The 26,530-nt window shown below is 41.6% G+C and overlaps 1 protein-coding gene across 4 annotated transcripts in view; it reads left to right on the plus strand.

The window, feature by feature from the left end:
- LOC132847117 (echinoderm microtubule-associated protein-like 4) overlaps nucleotides 1-26,530 on the plus strand; it is a 74,923-nt gene that overhangs the window by 5,530 nt on the left and 42,863 nt on the right. For 3 of the 4 annotated variants that reach the window (XM_060872102.1, XM_060872103.1, XM_060872106.1), the window contains exon 1: nucleotides 25,692-26,024. The exons of the other annotated variant lie outside the window; for it this stretch is intronic. In XM_060872102.1, coding sequence (XP_060728085.1) covers nucleotides 25,955-26,024 — 70 coding nt within the window. In that variant the 5' untranslated portion in view covers nucleotides 25,692-25,954. Of the gene's footprint in view, nucleotides 1-25,691; nucleotides 26,025-26,530 lie in introns of those variants that run through there. 4 annotated transcript variants of the gene reach the window in all.

The following is a 26,530-nucleotide window of genomic DNA, read 5'->3' on the forward strand; positions in this document are numbered from 1 at the left end:
TATTAAAATACTAGCAAATTATACATCATACCTAAAGTTAACGTTTACAGTTTGGTAGCTTTAGAAATCTGTAAATAATGTGTGTGTGTTTGTGTGTATGTGTGTGTTACGGTTGTGTAGTGACTATTATAGTTCAGCATCATGCTTGTATAAGATCTTTTCCCTCATGGCCACTAGCACAAGCTGTTTAAGCTCCCTTTTACTTTTTGTTTTTCCCCTTTCCACCCACTCCATCTTTAATACACCACTTTAAATGCCCATGGGGCAAACGTCATGATATAAATAGTGTCCTGATGTCCCCTCCTGCCTGGCGCTCCCCGCTCACTTCCACACGACTGGATAGGGTCGCCGTGTCAATACTCGACTGTGGAATCCTGGCGTCATCGGGATTTAAATTTGTGATCCTCTGTGATCCAATTTTTGAGCCAATGGAGACCTGTAGACTTAACAATAACCCTGTGTTCACACTGTCAGTGGTTTATTTTGCCCCACATCACTCAGTCAGAGCGGTTCTGATACTTAGTTCAAGTGATGGTTGCCATGGTTTCAGTCAGTTTCAGTGTTCAAGGGCCCAACAGTGACAGACTGGTCCAGGGGTGCTGTATCATAGCTGACCCTGTGCTCTGACCCCAACTTCCAAAGATAGGACATGCGAAGGAAGAATTTCACTGTATTGTATATGTGACAAAATAAAGGCTTCTGTTCTATTCTGTAATACTGAGGGAATAACAGCATGTTCTCATGGAAGGGAATTCTGGGAGCCACAGCCCATTCTGCACAATTTGGTCAAGAAGCAGGAATATACAGCATGGATGTGAGCATGCAGTTTACACTAATGGAGCATCTAGGAGTTTTGTTACTATGGTTACCACATGAGAGACACACAGCAGTTTATCAGCAGGGATTCTGTCTTTTCCTGCTTGACGCACGGAGAGTCATAAGGTTCACTACGACTTCCCACTTCATTCGGGAAATAAAGTTAGGTCCGATTGTGCATATGCTTCTGTGCACTCTCAGCATCTGTTCATCTCTGGGCTGAAATATTTCAGGACTGATCTCTTGTTCAGGACTGGATGTGTGTAGACCATTAAAGATTGATGTGTTTTAGTCTGAGAAACAGTTTGGGACTCTGTGAGCTTGATGTGCTGCTTTTCCATATTCACTATTTAATCCTAAAGCACTGGAGGATGTTTAGCAATGAAAGTGACAATGTGTGAAAATGTGGTGTGTGTGTGTGTGTGTGTGTAAGCTGTGATGGTGATTCCTTTTTGCTCAGCAGAGCAGAATTTTAGTAGCAAAGATGAGCCGAAGGTCAGATATTGCAATATTTCATTTGGTGAAGGAGAGAACGAGAGGAGAAGGAAAGCAGAAGGGGATAGAGATGGAGAGAAGGAAAAAATCTGGAAAGGAACCCACGTGCGTTTGAGCGCTTCCAGATGCAGGAATGTTGTCTTCCAACTTAGTGCATTCCTCACCCCTTTTTCCCCTCATAACAATGGATTACATTACATCTGGAATGAAGAGAAAAACGTGTGTGTGTGTGTGCGCATGCACGTGTGAATTTGTGCTTGTGTGTGCATGGGTGTGATTTTGTGTGCGTGCGTGTGTGTGTGCATATATGTGCGTGTGTGTGTTTCCCTAACAGCATAAATACTGCTGAAATATTGCAGATTATTTTCAGGGGGAAAAAAATCACTTGTGTTGTATGTATTGGTTTATAAGATTGAGCTCATGCACTATCTTGTAATTTTGTAACTTAGTTTTCAGGCAAAACACAAAACCAAATAAAGAAACATTAGTTGAGACTCCAGATTTTCCATATCCATGTTTTCTTACTTCATTCTTAGTGCCTAATAATTTTAATGATTTATTGTTGCACATACACACTGTGGAATTTACACTGGTGCACATACACACTGTGGAATTTACACTGGTGCACATACACACTGCTGAATTTACTCTGTTGCACATACACACTGTGGAATTTACACTGGTGCACATACACACTGTGGAATTTACACTGGTGCACATACACACTGTGGAATTTACACTGGTGCACATACACACTGCTGAATTTACTCTGTTGCACATACACATTACTGAATTTACACTGTTGCACATACACACTGTGGAATTTACACTGGTGCACATACACACTGCTGAATTTACACTGGTGCACATACACACTGCTGAATTTACTCTGTTGCACATACACACTGTGGAATTTACACTGGTGCACATACACATTACTGAATTTACACTGTTGCACATACACACTGTGGAATTTACACTGGTGCACATACACACTGTGAAATTTACACTGGTGCACATACACATTACTGAATTTACACTGGTGCACATACACACTGCTGAATTTACACTGGTGCACATACACACTGCTGAATTTACACTGGTGCACATACACACTGTGGAATTTACACTGGTGCACATACACACTGTGGAATTTACACTGGTGCACATACACACTGTGGAATTTACACTGTTGCACATACACACTGTGGAATTTACACTGGTGCACATACACATTACTGAATTTACACTGTTGCACATACACACTGTGGAATTTACACTGGTGCACATACACACTGTGGAATTTACACTGGTGCACATACACACTGTGGAATTTACACTGGTGCACATACACACTGTGGAATTTACACTGTTGCACATACACACTGTGGAATTTACACTGGTGCACATACACATTACTGAATTTACACTGGTGCACATACACATTACTGAATTTACACTGGTGCACATACACATTACTGAATTTACACTGGTGCACATACACACTGTGGAATTTACACTGGTGCACATACACACTGTGGAATTTACACTGGTGCACATACACACTGTGGAATTTACACTGGTGCACATACACATTACTGAATTTACACTGTTGCACATACACATTACTGAATTTACACTGTTGCACATACACACTGTGGAATTTACACTGGTGCACATACACACTGCTGAATTTACTCTGTTGCACATACACACTGTGGAATTTACACTGGTGCACATACACACTGCTGGATTTACACTGTTGCACATACACATTACTGAATTTACACTGTTGCACATACACACTGTGGAATTTACACTGGTGCACATACACATTACTGAATTTACACTGGTGCACATACACACTGCTGAATTTACACTGTTGCACATACACATTACTGAATTTACACTGTTGCACATACACACTGTGGAATTTACACTGTTGCACATACACACTGCTGAATTTACTCTGTTGCACATACACACTGTGGACTTTACACTGGTGCACATACACACTGCTGAATTTACACTGTTGCACATACACATTACTGAATTTACACTGTTGCACATACACACTGTGGAATTTACACTGGTGCACATACACATTACTGAATTTACACTGGTGCACATACACATTACTGAATTTACACTGGTGCACATACACATTACTGAATTTACACTGGTGCACATACACACTACTGAATTTACACTGGTGCACATACACACTACTGAATTTACACTGGTGCACATACACACTGCTGAATTTACACTGGTGCACATACACACTGCTGAATTTACACTGGTGCACATACACACTGCTGAATTTACACTGGTGCACATACACACTGCTGAATTTTATACCCAAACGACAAATGTCATTCCAGCAAGTTCTAGCGGCAAGAATCAGTTGATTTGCATTGCTAGTTGCTCCACATGTTGATAAACCTATTACCATGGCAACTAGTAGGAAGTCCATCTACTGACCACCTCATAGTACAGAGTACAGTGCAGAAATTATTAGTGTGTGTGTGTGTGAGAGAGAGAGAGAGAGATTGAGATTGTAGCTTTAGAGATCTATGAGGCTCCAGTTTGTGTGTTTAACTTGTTGGTGATGTTCTTTTTTGTGTGCATCACTGAGAGGGACTGGACAGATGGGACAGAGCTATTTAGAATATGGCGTAGCACAACAGTATCTGCTTGCTTGTTCATGCTGTTCAGTGCATTACGAACTAATAATGAAACAGCACTGGCTCATCCACATACTGCAGCACAGCTGAGGAAGGTCAAACCTGGGTCGTTGTCCAGAGATTGTATCTGGTCTGATCACATTTACATCATTATGTTGTGGATTTGCTTCTAAACTGCCCTGCAGTGTTCTCTAAGGTAAACAGGAAGTATGCAGTCTGCATTTCCACTATGTTTGGTGTCAGTTTGCTGATAAGCACACACACACACACACACACACACACACACACACAAGCTCTTATTCTGCACAAGCACTCACACAGTGTGTTATCTTATTGTTATTTGATAGATTGCACCCATTTGCGGCAATTGCTAACTTGATAATCTGTCAGACATCCATGAGCATCTTTACTGTACAATACATGAAGTGTGTCATGTAGTTAAAATCACGTACATCTTATTCACATTAATTCAAATGCAAATAGATTGAGCAAAAGGATGTATTTTTGCCCCCTCTAGTGTGGGTGCAGGTTCTGCCTTTGCTCCATTATGACAAATCTAGCAACATGATCCATTTCATTCCATGGGTTGATGAGTGAATCAGTGTGGAGGAAAAGTGTTCTTATCCTTCAATTGGACAGCAAGAAAGACCATATGGCAGGCACACACACACACACACACACACACACACACACACACACACACACACACACTTACTTACACACAGGTTAAAGCAGACCATTATAGAGTGGCACTTTGTTTAGGTGAATCATCTGACGTAAACTGGTTTCGATGCCTGGCTTAACATGTCAAAGCGCTCCAGAGTATTAGCCTGCCGTGTGTATTCAGCAGGTCATAAGTCAGCATTTTTGTGTTTGTGTGTGTGTGAGAGAGCTGGTTTTTGAGCATCTTGTTCAACCGTATTATGAAAGCACTGGATGTCCCTAAGCGCACAGTTGGGAATGTGTGTGGAATATGTGAAGAACAGCAAGGCCAACGTTTGTGTTGTGTAAACCAGGTCTGAAGAAGGACAGCACATCTTGGTTAAAGGGTTTCCTGGCACCTGGTAAACATTGGGTTGGCTGATCGGATAATATATGGTGTACTAACGTTCCTTACAAAGTGGCCAGTGAGTGTGTCTACAGTGTGTGTATGGAGGCTGAATGTCAGTGTACATAAACAGTAAGATATTTGTTGTGATGGATGAGTTTACAGCATGCGCTGTGTGAGCACAGTGAGACTGTGTGTGGATATTTATGTCTGTGTGAATGGATGTGCGCCTTTTTGTGTGTCTTTTTGTGTCTTTTCTTGCACCCGTATGTGAGGTTGTCAGAGTCTGTGCTGCACGGCTTATTTTTAGCTGTTTGTCACCTACAAATCACAAGTTTGCAGTGTCTGGCCTTTTTTAGAGTTCTTGAAATGCTAACCAACCCTTGAGTAGTCTGTCTGACCGTCTGTCTGCCTGCCTGGCTGTCTGTTTGTCTGCTTGTCTGTCTGTCTGTCTGCTTGTTTGTTTGACTCTGTTTGTCTGTCTTCTGCCTTATTGTCTCTCTGTCTGTCTGTTTGACTATCTATCTGTCTGTCTCTGTTTGTCTGTCTGTCTGCCTGTCTGTCTGCCTGTCTGTCTGCCTGTCTGTCTGTCTGTCTGTCTGTCTGCACTAAATGCCAAGCCCCTTCCATGAAGCATGGTCTATTTATGATTCTAAAAGCATTACTTATATTTCAAATACCAAGTATGAATTGTGATTTAAATTCTTTACATCATCATCGTCATTATCTTCATCATCATCACACTGTTCTGAAAGTCTGTAGCACTGCATCATGTGCTTGTGCTTCCACAGTTAAATCCAACCTTAAGAGTTAAGAGTGTTCGATCTTGCTATTTTTCTTTACTGCCCCCTTGTTGCTGCAGTCCTTCAGACTTGTGCTTCTATGGTGCTTGCATGGGTGTTTGCTCAGAATTCACACTGGATGTGGTGCTTAAAGCACGCATCCATTCAGTCCACACAACACAAGCTACTGGCACAACAGCGCTTTATATTGTCATCTAAAAATGATCAGCAGATGTACAGCACTGTCAGTGAAAGATCTGCAGGTGAGAACAGAGAGTTGTTCCAGCTGGAACGAATCAGCTCAATAGAAATATGGCCTAAGATGGCAGAAGAGCGTAAAATGTATATGACTGCTGCATGTACAATTTTCTATAAATCTCTAGCTTTATCTCTAGACCTATTAGATTCACAGATTGTAACGTTATCGAAAAGCTTTCGCTTGTTTCTCTCATGCATGAAAAATGTAGCCGATGCACAGACACAAGAAACGTATTTACAAGCCTTTTACAAACGTATGTTTATAAGAAACCTCTTTGTTCAGAATCCTATATTTTTGCACAATGTACTGTACAATATGCAGAATGCACACTGGTCAGCCCTATTTTGTATGTTGTGTGTTATGTATTGTCTGTTTGCACTGTCTTTTGTCTCGCACCGTTTACACACGATGCACTTTATGTGGCTAGGACAACTTTTAAGTTTTTAGCTCTGTGATGTTCTATGTCACACCAGGGTCCTGGAGAAACGTTGTCTCACTTCACTATATATAGTTGAAATGACAATAAAAGCTTCTTACCCGGACTTGACTTGATTATTCTGAAGTTTTAAGCAAAAACAAGCAATTTTTTGTATATTTCATGACCATTTCATATTGCATTTTTTGTACTTTTTGTATTGTCTTGTAACTTTGTGTCTGCACTGTCTTTTGTCCTGCACTGTCTTGTCTGTCTTGTTTGTCTTGTCCTGCACTGTTTGCACCAGGATGCACAGTGGCACTTTATGTGGCAAAGACACTTGCATGTCCTTAGCCCTGTCTTTGTTTTATGTAGCACCCTGATCCTGGAGAAACGTTGTCTCATTTCACTATGTACTGCAACAGCTATATATGGTTGAAATGACAATAAAAGCTTCTTGACTCTTGACTCTTGACCAGTAGGTGGCACTGTTCTGAAACTGCTCAAGTCAGGGTTGTTGGTCTTTCAGATATCTACAGAGTTGCACTGTAGAACTGTATCGTGGTCCATGTACACTCCTGTAGTGTATTGTATTCTACTGCACTGTCTCTAGTCTTGCACTGTTTGCACAAGGCTATTTTAGTTTTTTTCCCTTGGTTCAGTGATGTCTTGTGTAGCTGTGTGTACGGGGAACACCGGGGTCCTGGAGGAACCTTGAAGACTTGAAGCACTTTTTGCCCTTTATTGATCATAACTGACAAACAGCTGAGCAAAATGTGGTTCTTATGAACGGTGCAGAAGGTTTCCTGTTCTTTGTGACTGGAAATAAAGCACACATTTATACGTGTGAGACACATAAGACACCCGACTCTGTGACAAATGGGGGAAAGTTACGGTCATATTTAGGTCAGAGCAGAAAAAGAAATAAGAATAAAAATCTCTACGATAAGAATAAGTGCTTCAGTGCCTCATACTCGTACCTGTAGTTAAACACTGGTTTAAAAGTCTTCATTTTATTTCAGGACTATTTCATTTCTGTCGAGCTGCTCTGCGACTGTCCACCGTTAAAAGGCTGCAGAAATAAAATTGAATTGATTTATTAGTCAGTAATTAGCTCTCAAACTCAATAACTTTCATTCGTTAAACATCCATTTATGAAACATTTAAACTGTTAACGTCTTGCTCAAAACAAGAACCGAATCGCCAGAAATGTCAGTAATAATAAGTGAAGTCGCCAAAATGGATTAAAATTGACGAGTGCTGTAGCTCTGTCTTTTCTCCTGCCAGTAGTGCGCTCGCACCCGGCCCAAAATTCTGACCAATAACGGGTTTAATTAAAAACATTTCGGGTCGTCCTGTTTCAGACTGCGTACAGTTTATCCACTCACATCCTGATTTCTGTTTTCTGTATTTTCTTAATATTATAAGACGAAGCATGTTATTTTTTTCAGGACAGCGAGCTAGCCAACGACACCCTCTTATTTCTTCTCATTTATGCGCTTTGGAAAATAAATGCAACTGAAAGCTCACTAGCCATCAGCAGGAAATTACACCTGGCATTATGAGGCATAATGTGTACGAGTGTCACACCAGATTAGAGCTCTCTGACGTATAAAATCGAACATTTAGTGTTTGAAGTTGTTTGTTTTTTTTTTTTCTTTTAAAGGACACCCAAAGTTCTCATATGGTCTTGATTTAGTTGCTCATGCGCTCAGTGAAATGTTTTCTCAGAGGAAACGATTGTAGCGTCACAGCAGTGTGATAAGTGTGAGCACAAAACTCAGTTAACGGATCGAGTCAGCGATCGACAATCACGTTTTACTCTCGAACAGTTTTCCCTTTCAGCTCCTAACAGAGCAGCTGATATTTAATACTGATTCTCACTACTGTGTTGTTGGAGCTCAATGTGTGTATGTGTTTGTATGTAATCTGCGTTGTCGAAATTTTGGATACAGCTACGTTTCAAATCTAATCTAAAATTTGCTCAATTACTTTTAGTAAACACTTTATCAGAGACATGGTGGAGAGTATTACAGGAAGACTGGGAGTGAGGCAGGAAAAGACACACACACACTCACACACACACACACACATTCTCACCTAGATCGCAATTTAACACACTCACGAGCATGTTTTTGGGAGGTCGGACATGTATGTTTTAGAAACAATGATGACGTCTGTCTATCCATCTGTCTATCAGTCTATATGTCTATTTATCTATCTCTGTCTGTCTGTCTGTCTGTCTATGACCGCATGAAAGCTTCTATTGAGAAACAACACAGATCTCAGGACATTACTGTCTGAATAAAGTTCTGCATGCTTTCATGGTGTCATGAGTGTGGAACTTGAGGGTGAGTCTCCATCACGAAGCTGGTTGAAAACACTCGTGGAATGCATGAAACTTTATTAGAGAACTTCTCTTGTTCGGAGTCGCCACAGCAGATCGTCTCATCGGCATATTTGATTTGGCACCGGTTTTTGACACAACCCTCCCGTTTTTATCTGGGCTTGGGCCCGACACTGAGCGTGGTTGCTGCCCTGCCTGGTAATCAAACCCCCGGGATCCTTAACCACTAGACCAGCAGGGAACAGAATGTAAACTAGAAAACTGTTCGGATTAAACGCTTTTATTAGTCACTGAACAATTCAGTGCGTGTTCTTTTATAGTGTTGATTTATTATCATTATTCTAACATAGTAGAACTTGTTAAGCAGTTTGCAGTGTTTGAAACCCAGCTAATGAGATTTAAACAGGGAATGATGAATCTTTAGCAGATCACACATTGAAAGTCTTCTGTGTCCTTTCACACAGGGTTAGCATCACTCTAAATCTCTGCTTTTAACCCTGGATCGAGGAACATTTCACACGTGTAATGTAAACGCAAGGCTTGCACCACTTTCGCAGTGTTATCCTCACATTGCAGGGTTATATGTGTGCAGCATGAAATGACGTAGCATCCCTGAAACAAAACAGCTCGGTAGCGTCAGGCAGCAGAACACTGAGTGTCACAGAAGTTGCTAATGTTGCACAGGTTGCTAAGCTAAACAGCACATTTAAAAAAGCCTGTTCTCATGTGAAAGCACTGGACAAGCCATTATTATCGTAGCGATCAAGGGCTGTATTTATCCAGTAACGGTTATTGACACCTCACACATTCTTATGAGAAAGTTAATCAGAGGCTTAATATTGGACAGTGTTAACTATTTCACATGTGATTAGTCCTTCTGTCTCTCTGTCAGTCTCACTGTCTGTCTGTCTGTCTGTCTCGGTCTCTCATTCTCTCTGAATTCTCTGTCATTCTATATCTCTTCTCTTTGTATGTCTGGCTCTATTACAGTATACCAGGTGAGAGCTTTGTTTATGTGTGGGCAGTCAGGACAGTGGAGCAGCAGGATCAGTGTTGTGTTTTGGTGCATGATGACCTCGTTGTGTCGCAGTAGTGCAGCAGTGTTGATTCTGCATTCTGAACAGTACCGAGTGAGTCAGACCTCTGTGGACTGCGCACTTCTCTCTGGTACTTTGCCATAAAGATCCCATCCGACATGGCCAAAGGAGGAGCTGCTTCCCTAGAGCTCAGGTGTGCAGTGCCAGAGAAGACTATGGGTTTGTTTGAAGGAGTGTATGGAAATGACAGATGGATGGCGCTGTTTCCCTGCTTAAAGTTTAGCCTCTGCTCTTACTGCAGGTGTCTGGAAGCGTTTAGCGCTCTGCGGTTATTTTTTAACTTCTTCAAACTTGGACTCCTTTCAGATCAGTAGAAAGTCTCTCATTAGTTTTGAAACCCACCACGACTTCGATCTCATATCGTATAATTTCTTGATGTTCTAGAAAGGTCTAATTATTAGGAATTGCTCACGAAACACAATGTGAGACAGAGGAAAGAGTAAAAAGCAGACTGATGCAGTTATACTGTAGGAAATGCTGTTTGAGCAGTTAAAGGAATTTGAGATAAAAGGAAAAAAAGCTCATTTTAAAGCTGAATCACTTGCAGAACCTCTTTAAAAAGCTTGATGGCATCAGTGTTTGATGCTGAAGACTGCAGTAGCAGGAAAGAAAAGTGAACTTCTGACAAAGACATGTGGAAAGGATGGAATTTGTAGAAACCAGTCTCTCACTGGCTGATTTTCTGATGTTCAGTGGTCCATGCAAGGACAACCCCCTTTCCGAGAGTCACATCTCTCTCTCTCTCTCTCTCTCTCTCTCTCTCTCTCTCTCTCTCTCTCTCTCTCTCTCTCTCTCTCTTTTAGACCAGAGAGACTTTTCAGTTTCAGTTGTGCTATTGTTAGTTGTCTACCCCCACTTAATTTTACAACGTGCAAACACCCACAGAAAGCGTCTTTCTGACAGAAAAGAAAGCAGAAGTTAAGGAGAGAAAGAATGAGGCCGATTGCAGCTTTGGAGTCTCACTAGTGTCTTAGTGTCAGGACTGAATCCATTTTCCTGCAGCTGCATTGTGAAATTCCTGCTTTAAGACATTTCTAAAACATTCTACACACACACACACACACACACACACACACACACACACACTGCCACCAGTTGTTCTAGAAATTCCCCCACAGTCATAATTTCCCATAATACAATAATTCCGTACCCAAGTCTCAGCTATCGTTTTGTTCTGTATATAACAATAGTTGTGTCTCAAATGACACAGTGCACACTATGCACTTACTCTAGGCACTACATGCTCTACCAACTAGTGCATAAGATTTAGAAAAGTAACAGAGCCTCAAATCAAATGACGTCAAACTCACGTAATGTGTAAAGTGAATTGTTTAAAACAGGTGATAAGTCTGATTTCAATGACGTACGGAAGTCATCGTATCCACCAGAGTGTCTGTCCGGAGCAACAAATGATCACCATGGTCAGCCATGATACAGCACTCCTGGAGCAGAGAGGGTCGAGGGCCTTGCTCAAGGGCACAACAGTGGCAGGTTAGCAGTGCTGCGGCTTGAACCCCGATTCTCTGATCAACAGCCCTAGAGCCTTAACACTGCCCCAGGTGTAGAATAGGTGCAGAATAGCACTCAGTCTCAACACCCAGTCTGCTGCAATTTGTCTCTCTGGTAGACTGAAGACTAGTCACTTTGTTCGAGTCTTGATCAAGATGCATGCTGGGTGCTGCGTTCACTATAGGATTATTGTAGAAGGCGACATTAAAGCTTGTCCAGCACAAGTGAGAATTTTATATAATACTGCTATTACTACTACTACCACCTGGCTTTATTTATGATACAGCCATTAAGATGTAGTCACTTGCAACCAAGTTTACAGCGAGTTTATTGTGTATGTGTTTATGTACTATTAAGTTGTCTTTCAATTCAGTTCAATTCAGATTTATTTGTATAGCACTTTTAACAATGGAAATGGTCTCAAAGCAGCTTTGCAGACCATAACAAATATTAGACTTATATTTAAATGCGTTTGTAATTATCCCTAATGAGCAAGAAAAATCTCCCTTAGATGGTAAAGGAGGAAACCTTGAGAGGAACCAGACTCAAAAGGAAACCTCATTCCTCATTTGGGTGACACTGGAGGGTGTGATTATAAATATACAGTCAGACAATTGTGTATTGCTTAGGACATTGTTGTCCTCAAAGACCACATGGAGTTGGCATCTCATTCTGAATGTCCAAAATGATCCTGACTCGGAACACAACTGGAGCTGGTACATCTCTAGATGCCTCAGGATCCTCACAGGGTTTGCCTGTTGTCAGTGAAGATCTGAAATCTTCATGAAATGGAACACAACTGGAGCTGGTACAATCTCTGGACACCTCGGGATGGGTAGAAAAAAAGAAGCAGTGGAGAGGAATTAGTGTAGCTGCTGTTCATAATATTAGCGAGCACTTTCATATGTTTAGACGACACAGAAACCGCAGTTTGACCTGATGCTTGAGCATAAAACTCTGAGAATTTAAGGCTCCTAGAAAAGTTTTCTACTGAGACTTGAAGAAAGTGAGAAGTTGGCTCACGTTTCTGTCAAGCGGAAACTAAAACAACCTCCAACAAGGAGTGCACACAATGGAGCAGACTTTGTTTTTAAAAACAAGAGGGACGTGATGCACCACAAGTAGAAAAAAAATGTCCTTTTTAAGGACATTTCAGAACATTTTTCTGTCTCAGAACATTTTTTCTTGGATAAGCGAGTGATAAATTGACTTCTCCGACGGGCAACCACACGCCGACGCACCAAGTCAAGCCCTTACCCTGTGGGTATTGTAGTTGGTTATACAAAACTAATACAAATAAAAAACCCAAACGAATCCCAGCTCAACGTCATTAAGCAGTCACTTCACATCAGCGATCTTCTGTCATCATGTTTGCAAAGCAGCTCTCAGAAATACAAGCAGTAATCCGATCTCTGACTAATTCTGGCTCAAAGTCATCCGAATTGTGATTTTGGTAAGAAAGAGTTGGCACCAAGGCATTAATAAGGAAAGTAACCCAGTCACTTTTTAACACGGATCTGAGACGCACACTCGCTTCTTTTATGGCACAAAAGGCTGAACGACAAATGACACAAGTTTGATTTTCTCACGGTGCACCAAGTTTCCCCATAGTGCAGAAATTATAGCTACAAAGGCTTTTTATTTTTGATTTTTTAATCGAGTAAAGTAAAAATATTCCCAAACGTTTCCAACGTACTTGCTATTTTTTACTCCAAATGTCAAATGTACCTTTGTGGCACGATGAATAAAATTGGTGTGTGTGTCTGTGTGTGCGCGCACAATGTAACATGTAATGTTTATTAAATATTAAATGAAATAGGTACAAAGGATTTTAAGCACATTGTGTTTTAAAGGATACACATTTTTATGATTGGTTGCGCTGGCCAGCTAAGCAGATCATGGTGCAGTGTTCCCTGTGCCAGCTGTAGGATGGTCCGATCTCTCTTTCCCTCCGTCCCTCCCTCCCCGTCTCTCTCTCCGTCTTTCTCTCTCCCTTGCGCTCTTACTCTCACTCCCTCTGTCTCAGTCAGGTTCAGTTTATTTGTATAACACTTTTAACAAGAAGCTTTACAGAAGCATAGAAACATAGGATAGAAAATGTAAAGTTTAAAATGAAGTTAGTATTTTTCTCTAACATTTTGTCTCTAAAGAGCAAACCTGTGGTGACGGTGGCACGGAAAACCTCCCTGAGATGTTAAGGTGAAGAAACTTTGAGAGGAACCTGACTCGGAAGGAAACCCATCCTCATTTGAGTGACAGTAAATAATGTAAAAGTTAATGATGTCCTTTTTTTCTCTCTGTCTGTCTCTCTTTAATTTTTTTTACATATCCACTATGTCTCTTGTGCTTCCATCTCTCTCACTCTTTCTCGCATTCACATGTTCTCTCTCTCTCTCTCTCTCTCTCTCTTTCTCTTTCTCACCTTCACTTTATCTCTGCCTCTCTGTCACGCTCTGTCTCTCAATTTTCAGTTCCAGTTGAAGTACTTTATTGGCACGATTATTAGCATACCATATTGCCAAAAGCATCAAAATAGAAACGAAAGGGGAAAAAAAAACAATGATTCACTCTCTCTGTCTCACTTTTTGTCTGTCTCTCTTTTTAACTGTCTCTGTTTGACTTTCTCTCTCTCTGTCTGTCTCTCTGTCTGTCTGTCTCTCTCTCTCTCTCTCTCTCTCTCTCTCTCTCTCTCTCTGTCTGCCTCAGTCTACTCTCGCATTGTTTCATTGTGGCATAAAAGACAAACAGGCAGCATGCAAATCACTTGATCAGGATTTTCCCTCTGCCCTGGGTGGCTCAGATAGAAGCATCATAGTTTGTGTCTTTGTCAGCATGAGTATTTTTGCATTGGAGACGGAGATGTGAAATGACGAGACCAGACATGTCTTTTTTTTTTTTTTTCTTTCTTCCCAGTCACTTGCATGCATCGTAACCGAGATGACAATCCCCTTATCTGGTACCTTCCTTTGAAGTGCTGGGTTTTATTTGTCTACATTTAGAGTAAATGATTAATTTCCTCATGTACTATAGGAGAAGAGACCGATTAAAGTCTTCTGAATAATCAAGCAGGTACACACACACACACACACACACACACACACATAACTAACACTATCACATTTGCCGTCTATATGTCATGTTCAAGGCACACACTGCTGCAATATCCTGCTCAGAATGCCCTTCTATCAGCACAGTGTTGTGATAACGGAGGCTGTAAAGGTTTAGATCCTTTAAGAAACAACACCTCAGTGATCCAGAGTCTATTTGGCTCAGATTTACTAAGCGCATGCAGTTTTTGCAGACCGGCCTGTCATATATTTGTGCAGTCGTAACACCTACAAACCTGCAATTTCACTGGAACAGAGGTGCAAGATTAGGACCACTGAAAGTTCCACTGAACTCACTGGTACTGTGCCAGTCACCGCTCTGTGTGTGTGTGCGCGTGTAAGTGTGTGTGCACATGCAAGTGTGTGTGTGTGCGCGCGTGCAAGTGTGTGTGTATGTGTACCCGAATGTGTACAGTATGTGTGTGCGCGTGCAAGTGTGTGTGTGCATGCGTGCCCGTGTGTGTGTGTGTGTGTGTGTGTGTGTGTGTGTGTGTGTGTGTGTGTGTGTGTGTGTGTGTGTGTGTGTGTGTGTGTGTGTGTGTGTGTGTGTATACGCGAGTCTGTGTGTGTATGTGTGTATATGCGAGTCTATTTGTGTGTGTATGTGTGTGTTTGTGTGTATATGCGAGTCTGTGTGTGTGTGTGTACGTGCGTGTGAGTGTGTGTATACAGAGTTGAGCTGGAGCTGTTCAACCTGCAGTTAAGAAGATGTAAAGACTTGTTTAAACACTTGTTCAAGTCTGTCTGATGTTTATTTTTTATTGTTTTGTTTTTTTTCTGTCTCCACTTTAATCAGTAGCTTTGGAAATGAAGCTGTTTCAGCACAAATATTTAGAATGTAAAGCACATTCACCATTCTACATTACATCATTGTAAGGTTTTATTATCCAGACTAATATCAACCGAGTAAACAATGTAATGTCTAACAGTCTAATATTCTCTCCATTATGCTACCACTACGAATATAATACACCCATCCTCATACCAGTTCACGAGGTCAAGACTAAATCTCCGTTCACAAACACAGTGACTTTATCTGTTCAAGTCCCCAGTCTCTGTACTATAAAGTGCTCAGTAGGTGCTCCTACTACTGGTTGCCATGGTAATAAGGTTTATCAGTGGGTGGAGCAACTAGAATTCCAAATCAGTTTTCTTGCAGCTAAAATAAAACATTCTGGAGATATTTAATGTTTGTGTATAAATTTCAGCAGTGTATATCTGCATCGTATCGTATCTTCACTCCCGTTGGTACAGAGGTCGCCGCACCAAGTCGCTCCGTGTTTGCCTAAATTTGAACGTTTCTCTACATGTTGCACTGCTGGACACGCCCACATATCTAATCGCCGCTCCCGTCACAGGAAGCCTCCAGCCGTCATCGAAATTGAAGTCTTGCATATGAGGTCTTTTAGTCATCGTGTGAATACATTCAGGGATGCAGATGTTCAGACATCCAGGGGAAGTTTGTTCCACCACCTGGATGAACAGAACAGAACAGAAAAAAACTGATGCTACCAAATTTCTGTACTCCGATAGACTGTGGGTTCATCCGCGCACCAGCCAAGGTTTTTAATGTTTCCTCTTGCGTCATCAGGCATTTTAACACCTACACGAACTCTCGACTTGGCAGCGAGGTGCAATTTTTTTTGCTTAACAAACAGAAACACTTGTCCGTACAGATATCTTGCACCAACTGAAGATTAATTAGTGGCAGTTATAGCAGTTTTGTCTTTACAAATAAAGAAGGTGCAGGTGAATTTCAATGGAAGTTGCTGTAAGATGAAGTTAGACAGACATCAGAACTCCAGACTTTTGCTTAGGTTTGTTTCATCTTAATGGAAAGAATGAGCGACTGATGTGAACGATCGAGTACTGGGATGTACTAGACACACGCATTTCAATCTGGTTAATAATTAAAGTTTATTTTCATCATAATCTTCCCCAGGAGATCATCCGTTACCATCTAATACTAAGCACACGTGGCTCTGCTGCTTTAGGGATTTCCATGAACACCGACACTGATATTGACCCATGGAGATGTCCGGTGTGTGCACTGTGTACATTTCCTTTCCTCTTGTGAGCGGAGAACACGATGGCAGCTTATAATGGCCGAGGCACATGGAAAAGCAAGCCATTATGTAGTTTGTGTATATAAACATCAATAAAGGCTTTGCACTTTGATCTACTTAATGCATTTAGACTTCTGTTTGGCTCAGTGGGGTTTCGACTTAAAACACATGGTGTTATGTAACAGTCATTCCAACTCTATTTAGCAGCAAACCAACTCAGACTTTATTAGGTGTTTGTGAAATGCCTAACGAGGACCGATAAATAAACCTTTCCTCTCACATTTGATGAGCTAATAAGAAAAATATTACTAGGTGTGACCCAGTTGGAAAAAAGCCTCTTCTTTTTGGAGGTCAGGCATGTAGGTCATTTCCTGCCTTAAGTCATGACACGCACATTGGCTTGTGCCTTAGAGCTAGAGCATATGTCTAGCATTGAGCTGGTAAATTGTGTTAAAAACGGCGCTTAACGGTGTGTTGTGAGAATTCTTCTCCTTCTTCTTCTTCTTCTTCTTCTTCTTCTTCTAAGCTGAGCATTACTGAGTGTGACTTGCTCTTTATGGTATGTAAGACACCAGCGCATATTTGTCGTAATTTGGACTCTCCTCCTCATGGGTTAACTGCCTCGTGAGGTTACATGGTTACGCTCAAGGCTAGGCACATGCTAATAACTATATGATGCACTGTATGGTAAAATTTGATGAAACCTGATCACAACCAGACTATATGTGCTTATTGAACATCCCATTCCAGATGTCGTCCATCTTTGCTGTTCTAATAACCTCCACTCTTCTGCAAATGCTTTCCACTAGATTTTGGAACGTGACTGTGGGGATTCAAACATTCAGCCACAATAAAGTCAAGCAGTTACTGTACCAAACTGGCTTGGTAGCTCAATTGTTAACCCTCTCTGCATTACTGCTCAGAAGGTCAGGGGTTCAAGCCTCAGCACCACTCTGTTTGGGCTCTTGAGCAAGGACTGTAACCCTCTTTTGCAAGGACCTTAACCCTCATCTGTATTATCCTACAAAGGGTTGTGAGGAGCTTGGAGTCTATTCCAGGGGACACAAGGCAGGGAACACTCTGGATACATGACCCCATTTAATCCCAGTCAAATTTCTAATGGGAGAATTGGGAGGCCTGTCCACATGGGTGTACTGGTCTGGTTTCTTCAAACTCTGTAGTGCACATTGGTGTATTTAACACACACCTGCGGGCCAAGTTGAAAGGGCTGCATGGGGAGGTTCCTAGAGCTGCATTTGCTCTCGTTCTCATTCAAAAGAAGAAAAAATAGCTGACTTCTAAGGTTTCATAGTTTGGCCTAATTTAAAAGCAGCATCGGGTGCAGCCTTCTAAGCAAACGCAACCCCAGGGGAAAGATCAGTTCAGAAAGGCAGACACGTAGCTATCTCTCTGATGCTGTTCTAAATTTTTAGCACGCTATTTTTTTGACGTTTTGAATTCTTCCAGCTTCCATTTCGATGGGAGTGTGATGTATTAAAGACTACTGGAATGTATTTGATATCCTGTTTAAGGTACACGGAGGTCACTTCACACCAAGTAGTGTTGTGTTTGTTGTGTTTTTCTCCGCGATGACCGATGTCTGATTGACAGGACCACTTTAGTGTGCGCAGGAACGTGCTGGAATAATGTAGTGGGGTTTTTCTGGCATGTGGCTGTCTGTCATCTCATCTCACTGACATGTGAATAAGAAGTGTGTGTCCCTTTGTTACATTACAGTAAAAACACAAAGCTAGAAAAACTTGTAAGTAAAGGACCATTTCTGTTGTCCAAATAAGAGTGAGAGAATTGATATTGGACCTGGAACTCTCTTTCTATCGTTATACACCTGACAACTACTTAAACAATTTACTGTGTTGAAAAATACAACATTAGCACCTGCTTAATTCTTCTTGTCCGAGTTGTCACACTCGTTTAGCGCTTTAGATAACGCCAGTTTTATGCAACTAGTCACAGTTATGGTGTCTGTTTACTCTGAAGTAATATTTATATATTAGAATGCTCTGACTGTAGTAGATACTGTAATTATGCTGTTTCGACTCGGGCCTCCCGGGCTTGCAGTCCTGCTGCGCTCGCACTCTGCCCGGCTAATTGGAAACAGAGACAGCAGGAATGTAAGCGACGCTGCCAAAAGGGGCAGCGGCGGGCGTCTCGTTCACTCGTTCACTCAGCAATCCGGCTGCAGGGGTACTACATGGGGGCAGGATGCCTCGCTCTTTGAGCTTGCAACAGGATGCCAAAAAAAAGGGTGCATGTGTGGTGTGATGAGAACAACATATAATGTTCAGGGTTGTTATCCTGTTTAAACCTTTTGTCACATAAACAACTTTCAGCGCTTCATTTCCGTAGGTTCGTATTACAGCCGCAACAAACGGGTGCAGCCCAACCCACTGGACAGCACAAACATCCTAAAAGAAGTGATTTCTGGGGGTAGATAGATGTTTAAGGATGCATATGTGGCTTCGTATGAGATATTTAACTAAATACTGTCTTTCTCTCTCTCTCTCTCTCTCTCTCTCTCTCTCTCTCTCTCTTCTCACTCCATCTCTGATTCCCAGCTGGATCTTTAGAGATCAAACCTGACCATTTACACGTCTAAGAGATTTTTTCGCTTCCTTGACACCTGCAACCGTTTTGTGTCTTTGCAGTGATTTTAAATAACAATCTATGGAATTATTCTCACTACCGGATACAGTATATTATCACATTTAGTGAGTGGGTAAAAGTGGTAAAGCTATAAGACCATGTGACCTCAGCACTGCATTCTGCCCCAGGTCTAATGCAGAGATGGCAGCGTGACTCTGCCTCTGGCACTGCACCCTGCAGCCCAAGCAAACCAATATGGCAGAGTCTGGTGTGTCCTTTTAGCCTGGAGAGTTCTCATCACCTCACGCAGGCCCAAGCACATCCCAGCAAAATCCATTAGTCAGGCATCAGCAAAGAACCACACCGACAGAGTGATGAAGAACGAGAGATGGAATCATCAAACAATTAATTCTCGATCGGCCCGTTTTACAAAAATAATCCTTATTGCTGCGTGAAAGGTTTTTTTTTTCTCCCTCCATCTCTTCGCATCTGATCTCTGAATTCTTTTAGAAAGATGCCAGAAGTTGTCATTTTAAACTATGACATATTCCGTTATAAAAAAAAGCTACTAAAATAGTCACTGTTAACAAATCTGATTCTGTCGTCACAATCAGGCGTCCAAGAAGAATGAACCAGATCAAAACTACTTGACTCGTCAAGCTGCTTTTCAATCAAAGCTCGATCCTAGTCCAACTAAATGACTTGTGATCGAAAACCTATTTGTGTTTTGCTGTAGCAAGTCTTTAAATTTTTAAGAATTTAAGTCTCGTGTGTGGTGAGAGTTAATATAAAAATCGATCATGTTTGAAGACTTTGAAGACTATTTGCCTGTAACATAGCAACACTGGGCTGGAAAGGAGGTGTTTCAGTGTTACTCTACAGTCGATTCGATGCCGGCGTAGGCATATTCATTTCATGTGTAGTCGTACTGTGAATAACCGCACCGCGGCTTAGATAACATCAGTTGCGTGCAGTTGTGGTGAGTGTGTTTTTCGGGGAACGTGGCCGATCTTACTTTGAAAGCTGCATCCTCTCTCCACTGCTGCTTCCTCAGTCTCTTTCTATTCTCTGCGGTCTTTCCGTCACCTCTTTTCGAATGCGTCATCCTCTGACACTGACGAGTCTCGGTTTCTTCTCTAGAGATGACTGTGAGTTTCACACTATGGCCAACTGGTTATGCCAATGGTGCAGGCTGTGTACAGAGGCATGCTGGGATGCAGGGTGTGGTACGGGCCGCATGGTGGAAGGATTGATTTTTTTTTTTTTTTTTTTTTATAACTCCGTATTTTATAACTGAAGTGTAATTTCCATGCCTTTGAATATCTGTTTTCATGTCCAACTCCTCCACACCACCCCCCTCGCTTCGATCCGTGTGTTTTCCATCTTTTCCAGTATTTCTTTCTTTAAAACAACAACAGAAAGAAAAAAAACAGCACTATACAATAACACAATAGACAAGTGTACACTAGCTCCTGCTTTCTGAAGCAGATTCCTCATGTCACATGGGCTCGGCATAAGCAGTGCCATTGTGCTCTTTACATACAGGATAAATCGAATGGGGTGAATGGATTAATTATATTACCCGGGCTGCTAGATGTCGTCTGAAATGATCATCTTGCTCTTTTTTTCCGCATTACTGATCTCATAATGATACGAGATCCCGATTCAGACAATTTAAGTATAAACTGGCTCTGTTCAGCGTGTTATCAGTTTAAATCAACAGGAAGCAGTCTTATCTTTTACCATTGTACACTGAAGCCCATATTTCCTCAACTGCAGAATTCACCAGTGTTCAGCTAAACAAACCTCAGAGTGCTCAGTACAGTAAATAAAAACGATAGCTTACACGAACATTTGGCTACACATCAAGCTCACTGACATCGCACTTGATTTTACTGTGTAGTACTTAATCCTTAAAGATTATAACTTTTTTTTAAATGCAGAAGCTAGAAATATCTATCTATCTATCTATCTATCTATCTATCTATCTATCTATCTATCTATCTATCTATCTATTTGTTTGTTTGTTTATTGCTTGTGTTTTATTTTTGTGCATTTATTTATTTTGATTTTAATGTCTGTTTTGTTTGTTTATTTTTAGTTCGTTCTTTTTTTTTTTTGCTTAATGGAGTGTTCTTGTTCAGGTGGCTGAGTTTCAGATGGCATCCTCTGGGATGTGTCTGCACTACGTAGGGTTTTAACCGTTCTGTCTTGGGGTTTTTTGGCACCCAGTGTAGCTCTCTGGGAATTTGGGATGTAGCCAATGTGTTGCAGATGAGTTTTTATTTGATGATGTAAAATCTAGATGAATATCCGCAAAAAGAAAAAATTACTCTGGGTAAATAAACACCAACTCAGCTGTGAGGTTTTTTTTTTGTATACTGTGAGTCTACTGATAATGCTCCTGTGTAATTACTGCGCAGTCGCTCTCTCTCTCTGTCTGTCTGTCTGTTTCTGTCTGTCTGTCTGTCTCACTCTCTCTCTCTCTCTCTCTCTATCTGTCTGTCTGTCTCTGTCTGTATGTCTCACTCTCTCTCTCTATCTGTCTGTCTCTCTCTCTCTGTGTCTCTCTCTCTCTCTCTCTCTCTCACTGTTACTATGGAAACAATGTATTAGAGAGGGTACACTCTCTAATACTGTTGTCTGTGTTACACCCGGAACTACCGTGTGGTCCTATGAGATATGTAACATTTAGGCATTTTGTCAGACGCTTTTATCCAGAGCATCTTACGTCTATACAGCTAAGCAACTGAGGGTTTAAGGGCCTTACTCAGGGACCCTGGAGTGGCAGCTTTCAACTCTCAATCTTGTGATCAGTGGTCCAACACCTTAACCAACTAACACTTAAGCTAACTACGTACTAACACGTATTATTTGGAGAAGCTAACACTTCTCCAAATAATACGTCTTCTGACCAATCAGAGTCGAGCGCTCGAGCTCGCCATGGTGTGCCGCTTTGAACAGAACAGAAAGGGTTGCAGCAGGAAAATGGCACACGGAAGATATTTACCCCGATCCATAAGCGTGCTGACTATTGGGTTGAGGAGAATAGTGTGTGTACACTACACAGAAACACCCTGAATCTGGATGTGTGTCAGTACGAGCCTGAGGTCTCCATGCGTTCCTTTTGACCTACTTTCACTCCATTTCTGTGCTGGAATTGTGTCAGTGTGACATGGTGAAATCACACAGGAATGCAGTCTGCTTTAACCCATCACCATCATTCTAAGCGGCCACCGTGTCCTTCAGGAAGTCAAGCATGAATTCGTATATTAAAAGAACAATGTGCTGGAAGTGATACTCTGAGCTCACATATAGGGACTTCGCAGTTATATTTAAACGACTCCCCTCAGGTCATATTTTACACTGCGGTATAATGCGGATTTCTCTATAATGATTTGCATGACCGAAAGCTTTAGCTGTGCTCTGTGTCTGTAGTTCTAATGAGAACTTGTGAAGAATTTGTAAGAGGTCTGGCAAACTTCCTGGTCCACCAAGCTGCCACTGCTGGGCCCCTGAGCAAGGCCCTTAACCCTCCATTGCTCAGTTGTATAAAATCAGATTAAATGTCAGTCGCTCTGGATAAGTGCGTCTGTCAACTGTTAGAAATGTAAGAGTGACAAAAAGAAATTTGATGTCTCATCATCTCACTTTGTTCATTCTCTTCCAACATTAATAGTCAAAGTTGATTTAAATCCGTTTCTGAGCAAAGCGCTTTTCTTTGCTGTTGCATACAGTAACTTCTAGTGTTCATGCGTAATTGTACGCAATTGTGTAATTTCTGCCCAGGCCTCCTTGTTGTCACATGTCGGCATTACTGCTACAAGCAATACAGTCATCAGGTCAGTGATGGAACTGCAGCACACTGCACAATATCTCAGGGACCTACTTGCTGAAAGAGTCGATAAGTAAAACTCCAGTTTTCAGTGTTTATTTCCCAGGAAATCCTCATGGCAACATGTGTGTATGAAGAGCTTGTCATGTGTTTGAACACTCCCAGTCATGTGCAGTGTTCAAACTCCACATGGTGATTCTTTTACTAGGCCTCTTTCCTTCACCTTCTTCCTCACCCCTACCACATTTTACACTCTTTATTTTTCTTCTCGGTTCGTCAGTGTGTTTTGCAGAAAGATTTCTCCTGCATGCTTGTCCCTCATCAGCGCAGTCTAGTTAAGTTTCTGAGACACGGTATTGTATTAAAAGCCATTGTTCACTCATTAGTCAGATTAATAAAAGTACAGCGTGATCATGAGTATGAGCTGACTGCATGTATACACGCACACTAAACTTTTGTGCTGCATTCTCAGGGTCTGATTAAACACGTACACACACAAACACACACACACACACAGAGAAAGAGACAAACAAGTAGACACAGACGGACGCATGCATGCACATATACACACAGACATAAAGAATGACAAACACAAATAGACACACACACATACACACATATACAGGGAGAGACAAACCAATACGCACAGACAAGTAAATAGACACACAGACAAATAAATAGAAACGCACACAATCACATTCATAAACAGATATACACAGACAAATAAATGGACATATAGAAACGTAGGCACAGACAAATGGACACATACACAGACAAACAGATAGACACACAAATACATACAGGGAGAAATAAACAAATACACACACACACACACAGCCTCAGGGTTACAGGATGTGTTTGGAACCAGGTGCAGGTGATTACAGAGCTGTTAGTTGGGCTCCGCAGAGCAGATGCGCACACACACACACACACACACGTGTTGTGTTGATGAGCAGAGCATCTGCGCTGACATTACAAGCTGTCTTTCATTTAAACCGCTGTGTGCTTCAAAGAGCGAAAAACTAATGGACTCAGCCCAATTAAACTGCCACCCTCTGCTATTTAGACGAGGCAGTGATGCTACAGAGAGAAAAACAAATACTTTTCACACCTATACATCTTGTGTGTTGTGTTGCTTTTAACCTGTAGCTTGATCATAGCTAACAGGTTGGGCTTGAATAAAATATTAATGTTTATTAATCAATAGATGATTCAACCCACATGAAATCCCCTTCTCTCCACCCCCACTTTAGTTACAATGCTTTGAGAATAATGACAAATCTTTTAATATGATGATTATAACTAAATACATGGCAGGAGAAATATCTGTTGGAGAAAAAAAGTGTTACACAAAAAAAAAGTAATGCTAAGGGTCCTGTCAATGCTACTGTCTTAACCTGCCTCGGGGTAAATCTTTACCATATACAAGGACGTAATTACTCCGTTGAATAGCAATTCGAAATCATATTCAAGAATTATATAGGAATTGCATATGCCATGCAATGTCCGACATAACACCACTGCTGTAATTAGAAACAATTTTGCACCGTTGCCTTATATGGGCGTGGGCGGAGCTCCACTGCAACCACCATCTTTGACAGACTGAGGAAAGTTCTTTCGTGACTCAGAACTCTACGTTAAAGTTAGAACATACGAGAAGCTTTAATGAAGACTGTAGAAGAAGAGCATTCAGGTCAATAGACGCTGGAGACGCGCCCTCCTGCTGCGTTCACCCGTACACGTACTACAGTGACGAGATGTGGGCGACGTAACAAATTAGGGAAAGGTTTTACTTTATGCAAATATAAAACAGTGATCTGGTGTCGTGATTAATGTACCACAGGCTTTGAAGATGTGACAAACAGCCCACACTGCATCTCCTTCATCTCGTATCATATGACGCAGAGATCCGTATGTGGGCGTGTCCAGCTGTGCAACAATGTAGAGAAAAGTTCTACTTTATGCAAATATGAACCAACGGGAGTGAAGATACGATACGATGCAGATATACACTGCTGAAATTTATACACAAACACCAAATATCGCCAGAATGTTTTATTTCAGCGGCAAGAAAACGGATTTAGTATTCTAGTTGCTCCACCCACTGATAAACCTTGTTACCATGGCAACCAGTAGTAGGAACACCTACTGAGCACCACATAATACAGAGACTGGTGACTTGAACAGATAAAGTCACTGTGTGTGTGTGTGTGAGTGTGAGCTGTAGTCCACTATCTGTACTGTATGTCTGTAACTGAATGATTTTTATTCAGTAAGCGTCTGTTGATGCAGATCTGATGTGACTACAGAGACATTTTTACTAACACAGCATTTAAATTGATTTTCGGTTGTGGGTGTGTGTATGTGTGTGTGTGTGTGTGTGTGTGTGTGTATTTGTGGCAAGACTTTGACACCTCTGTGCGGTTTCCCCCTTTTTCTGCGTGCCTCTCTCACTGTCCCTCAGAGCAGAGTAAAATCACACACGTGTGTGATTGCGTGGCGGAATGGCAGAGGTTAAAGTTGTAGGCGCAGAGTTTTAGCCACTCCCTGAACCAACCAATATTTTCTTTTTTTATCCTTTATCTCCTCCTCTTCTCGCCGAGCTCTCTTACTCCCTCGCTCACTCTGTAGGCTTTGTGTGCACGGGCAGACGTGTGCAGAGCTGTGCGAGAGAGAGAGAGATTGAGAGAGTGTGTGGACAGGATTTCTATTTTGTCTGTAGAGAAGGAAAGAGAGATACGGAACTGTGCAGAGAGGAAGTGGGACTTGCACAAGAGAGAAAGAGAGAGGGAACCATAGACCGAGGACTTGCAGCCACGAGGAGATTTTGCAGATACATACATACACAAACAAAAACGCTCAGCCGACATACGTTTGTGTAAGGAGAATGGAGGACGGTTCAGCGAGTGTGGCTCCTGTCTGCAATTCTGCAGTCGTGCTTAACAACCACTGCACGGGTAAGAGCACAGGCTCGGGGGAGGTGCGTGTGTGTGTGCGTGTATGTGTGAGTGCGTGTGTGGTGTGTGTGCATGTCTTTGAGCATGTGCACTTATGAATATAGTCTAAGGAATAGTGATTGGTCCATGTTTGATTTTGCCATTTATCCCTTTGTACACTAGTCTAAATTGTGTTTGTATGTTTGTCTGTGTGTGTGCTTGTGTAGTCATCATGACAAAGTTTGTGTATCTCTTCTTGATGCGTTGTGCGTCTCGGCTCTTCAGGAGTAACTTGTGTGTGCCGGCAGATAGGGGTGTGTGTGTGTGTGTGTGTGTGTGTGTCTTGTGGCTTTAGAGGGAAGCCACTTCTTTTCTCCTATTCAAAGTCCTCTGGCGGTGTTTCATTCATAACCCACTGGACTACACACCAGTGCTGTCTGATTAGACAATATAAGACCAATATCTGGATAAATAATAAATAACTTCACATTCTAATTTATTTTTCCAACAGTGACACTTTCATAATC

This window comes from Tachysurus vachellii, chromosome 6 (assembly GCF_030014155.1).
Source record: "Tachysurus vachellii isolate PV-2020 chromosome 6, HZAU_Pvac_v1, whole genome shotgun sequence".
NCBI classification, from domain to species: domain Eukaryota; kingdom Metazoa; phylum Chordata; class Actinopteri; order Siluriformes; family Bagridae; genus Tachysurus; species Tachysurus vachellii.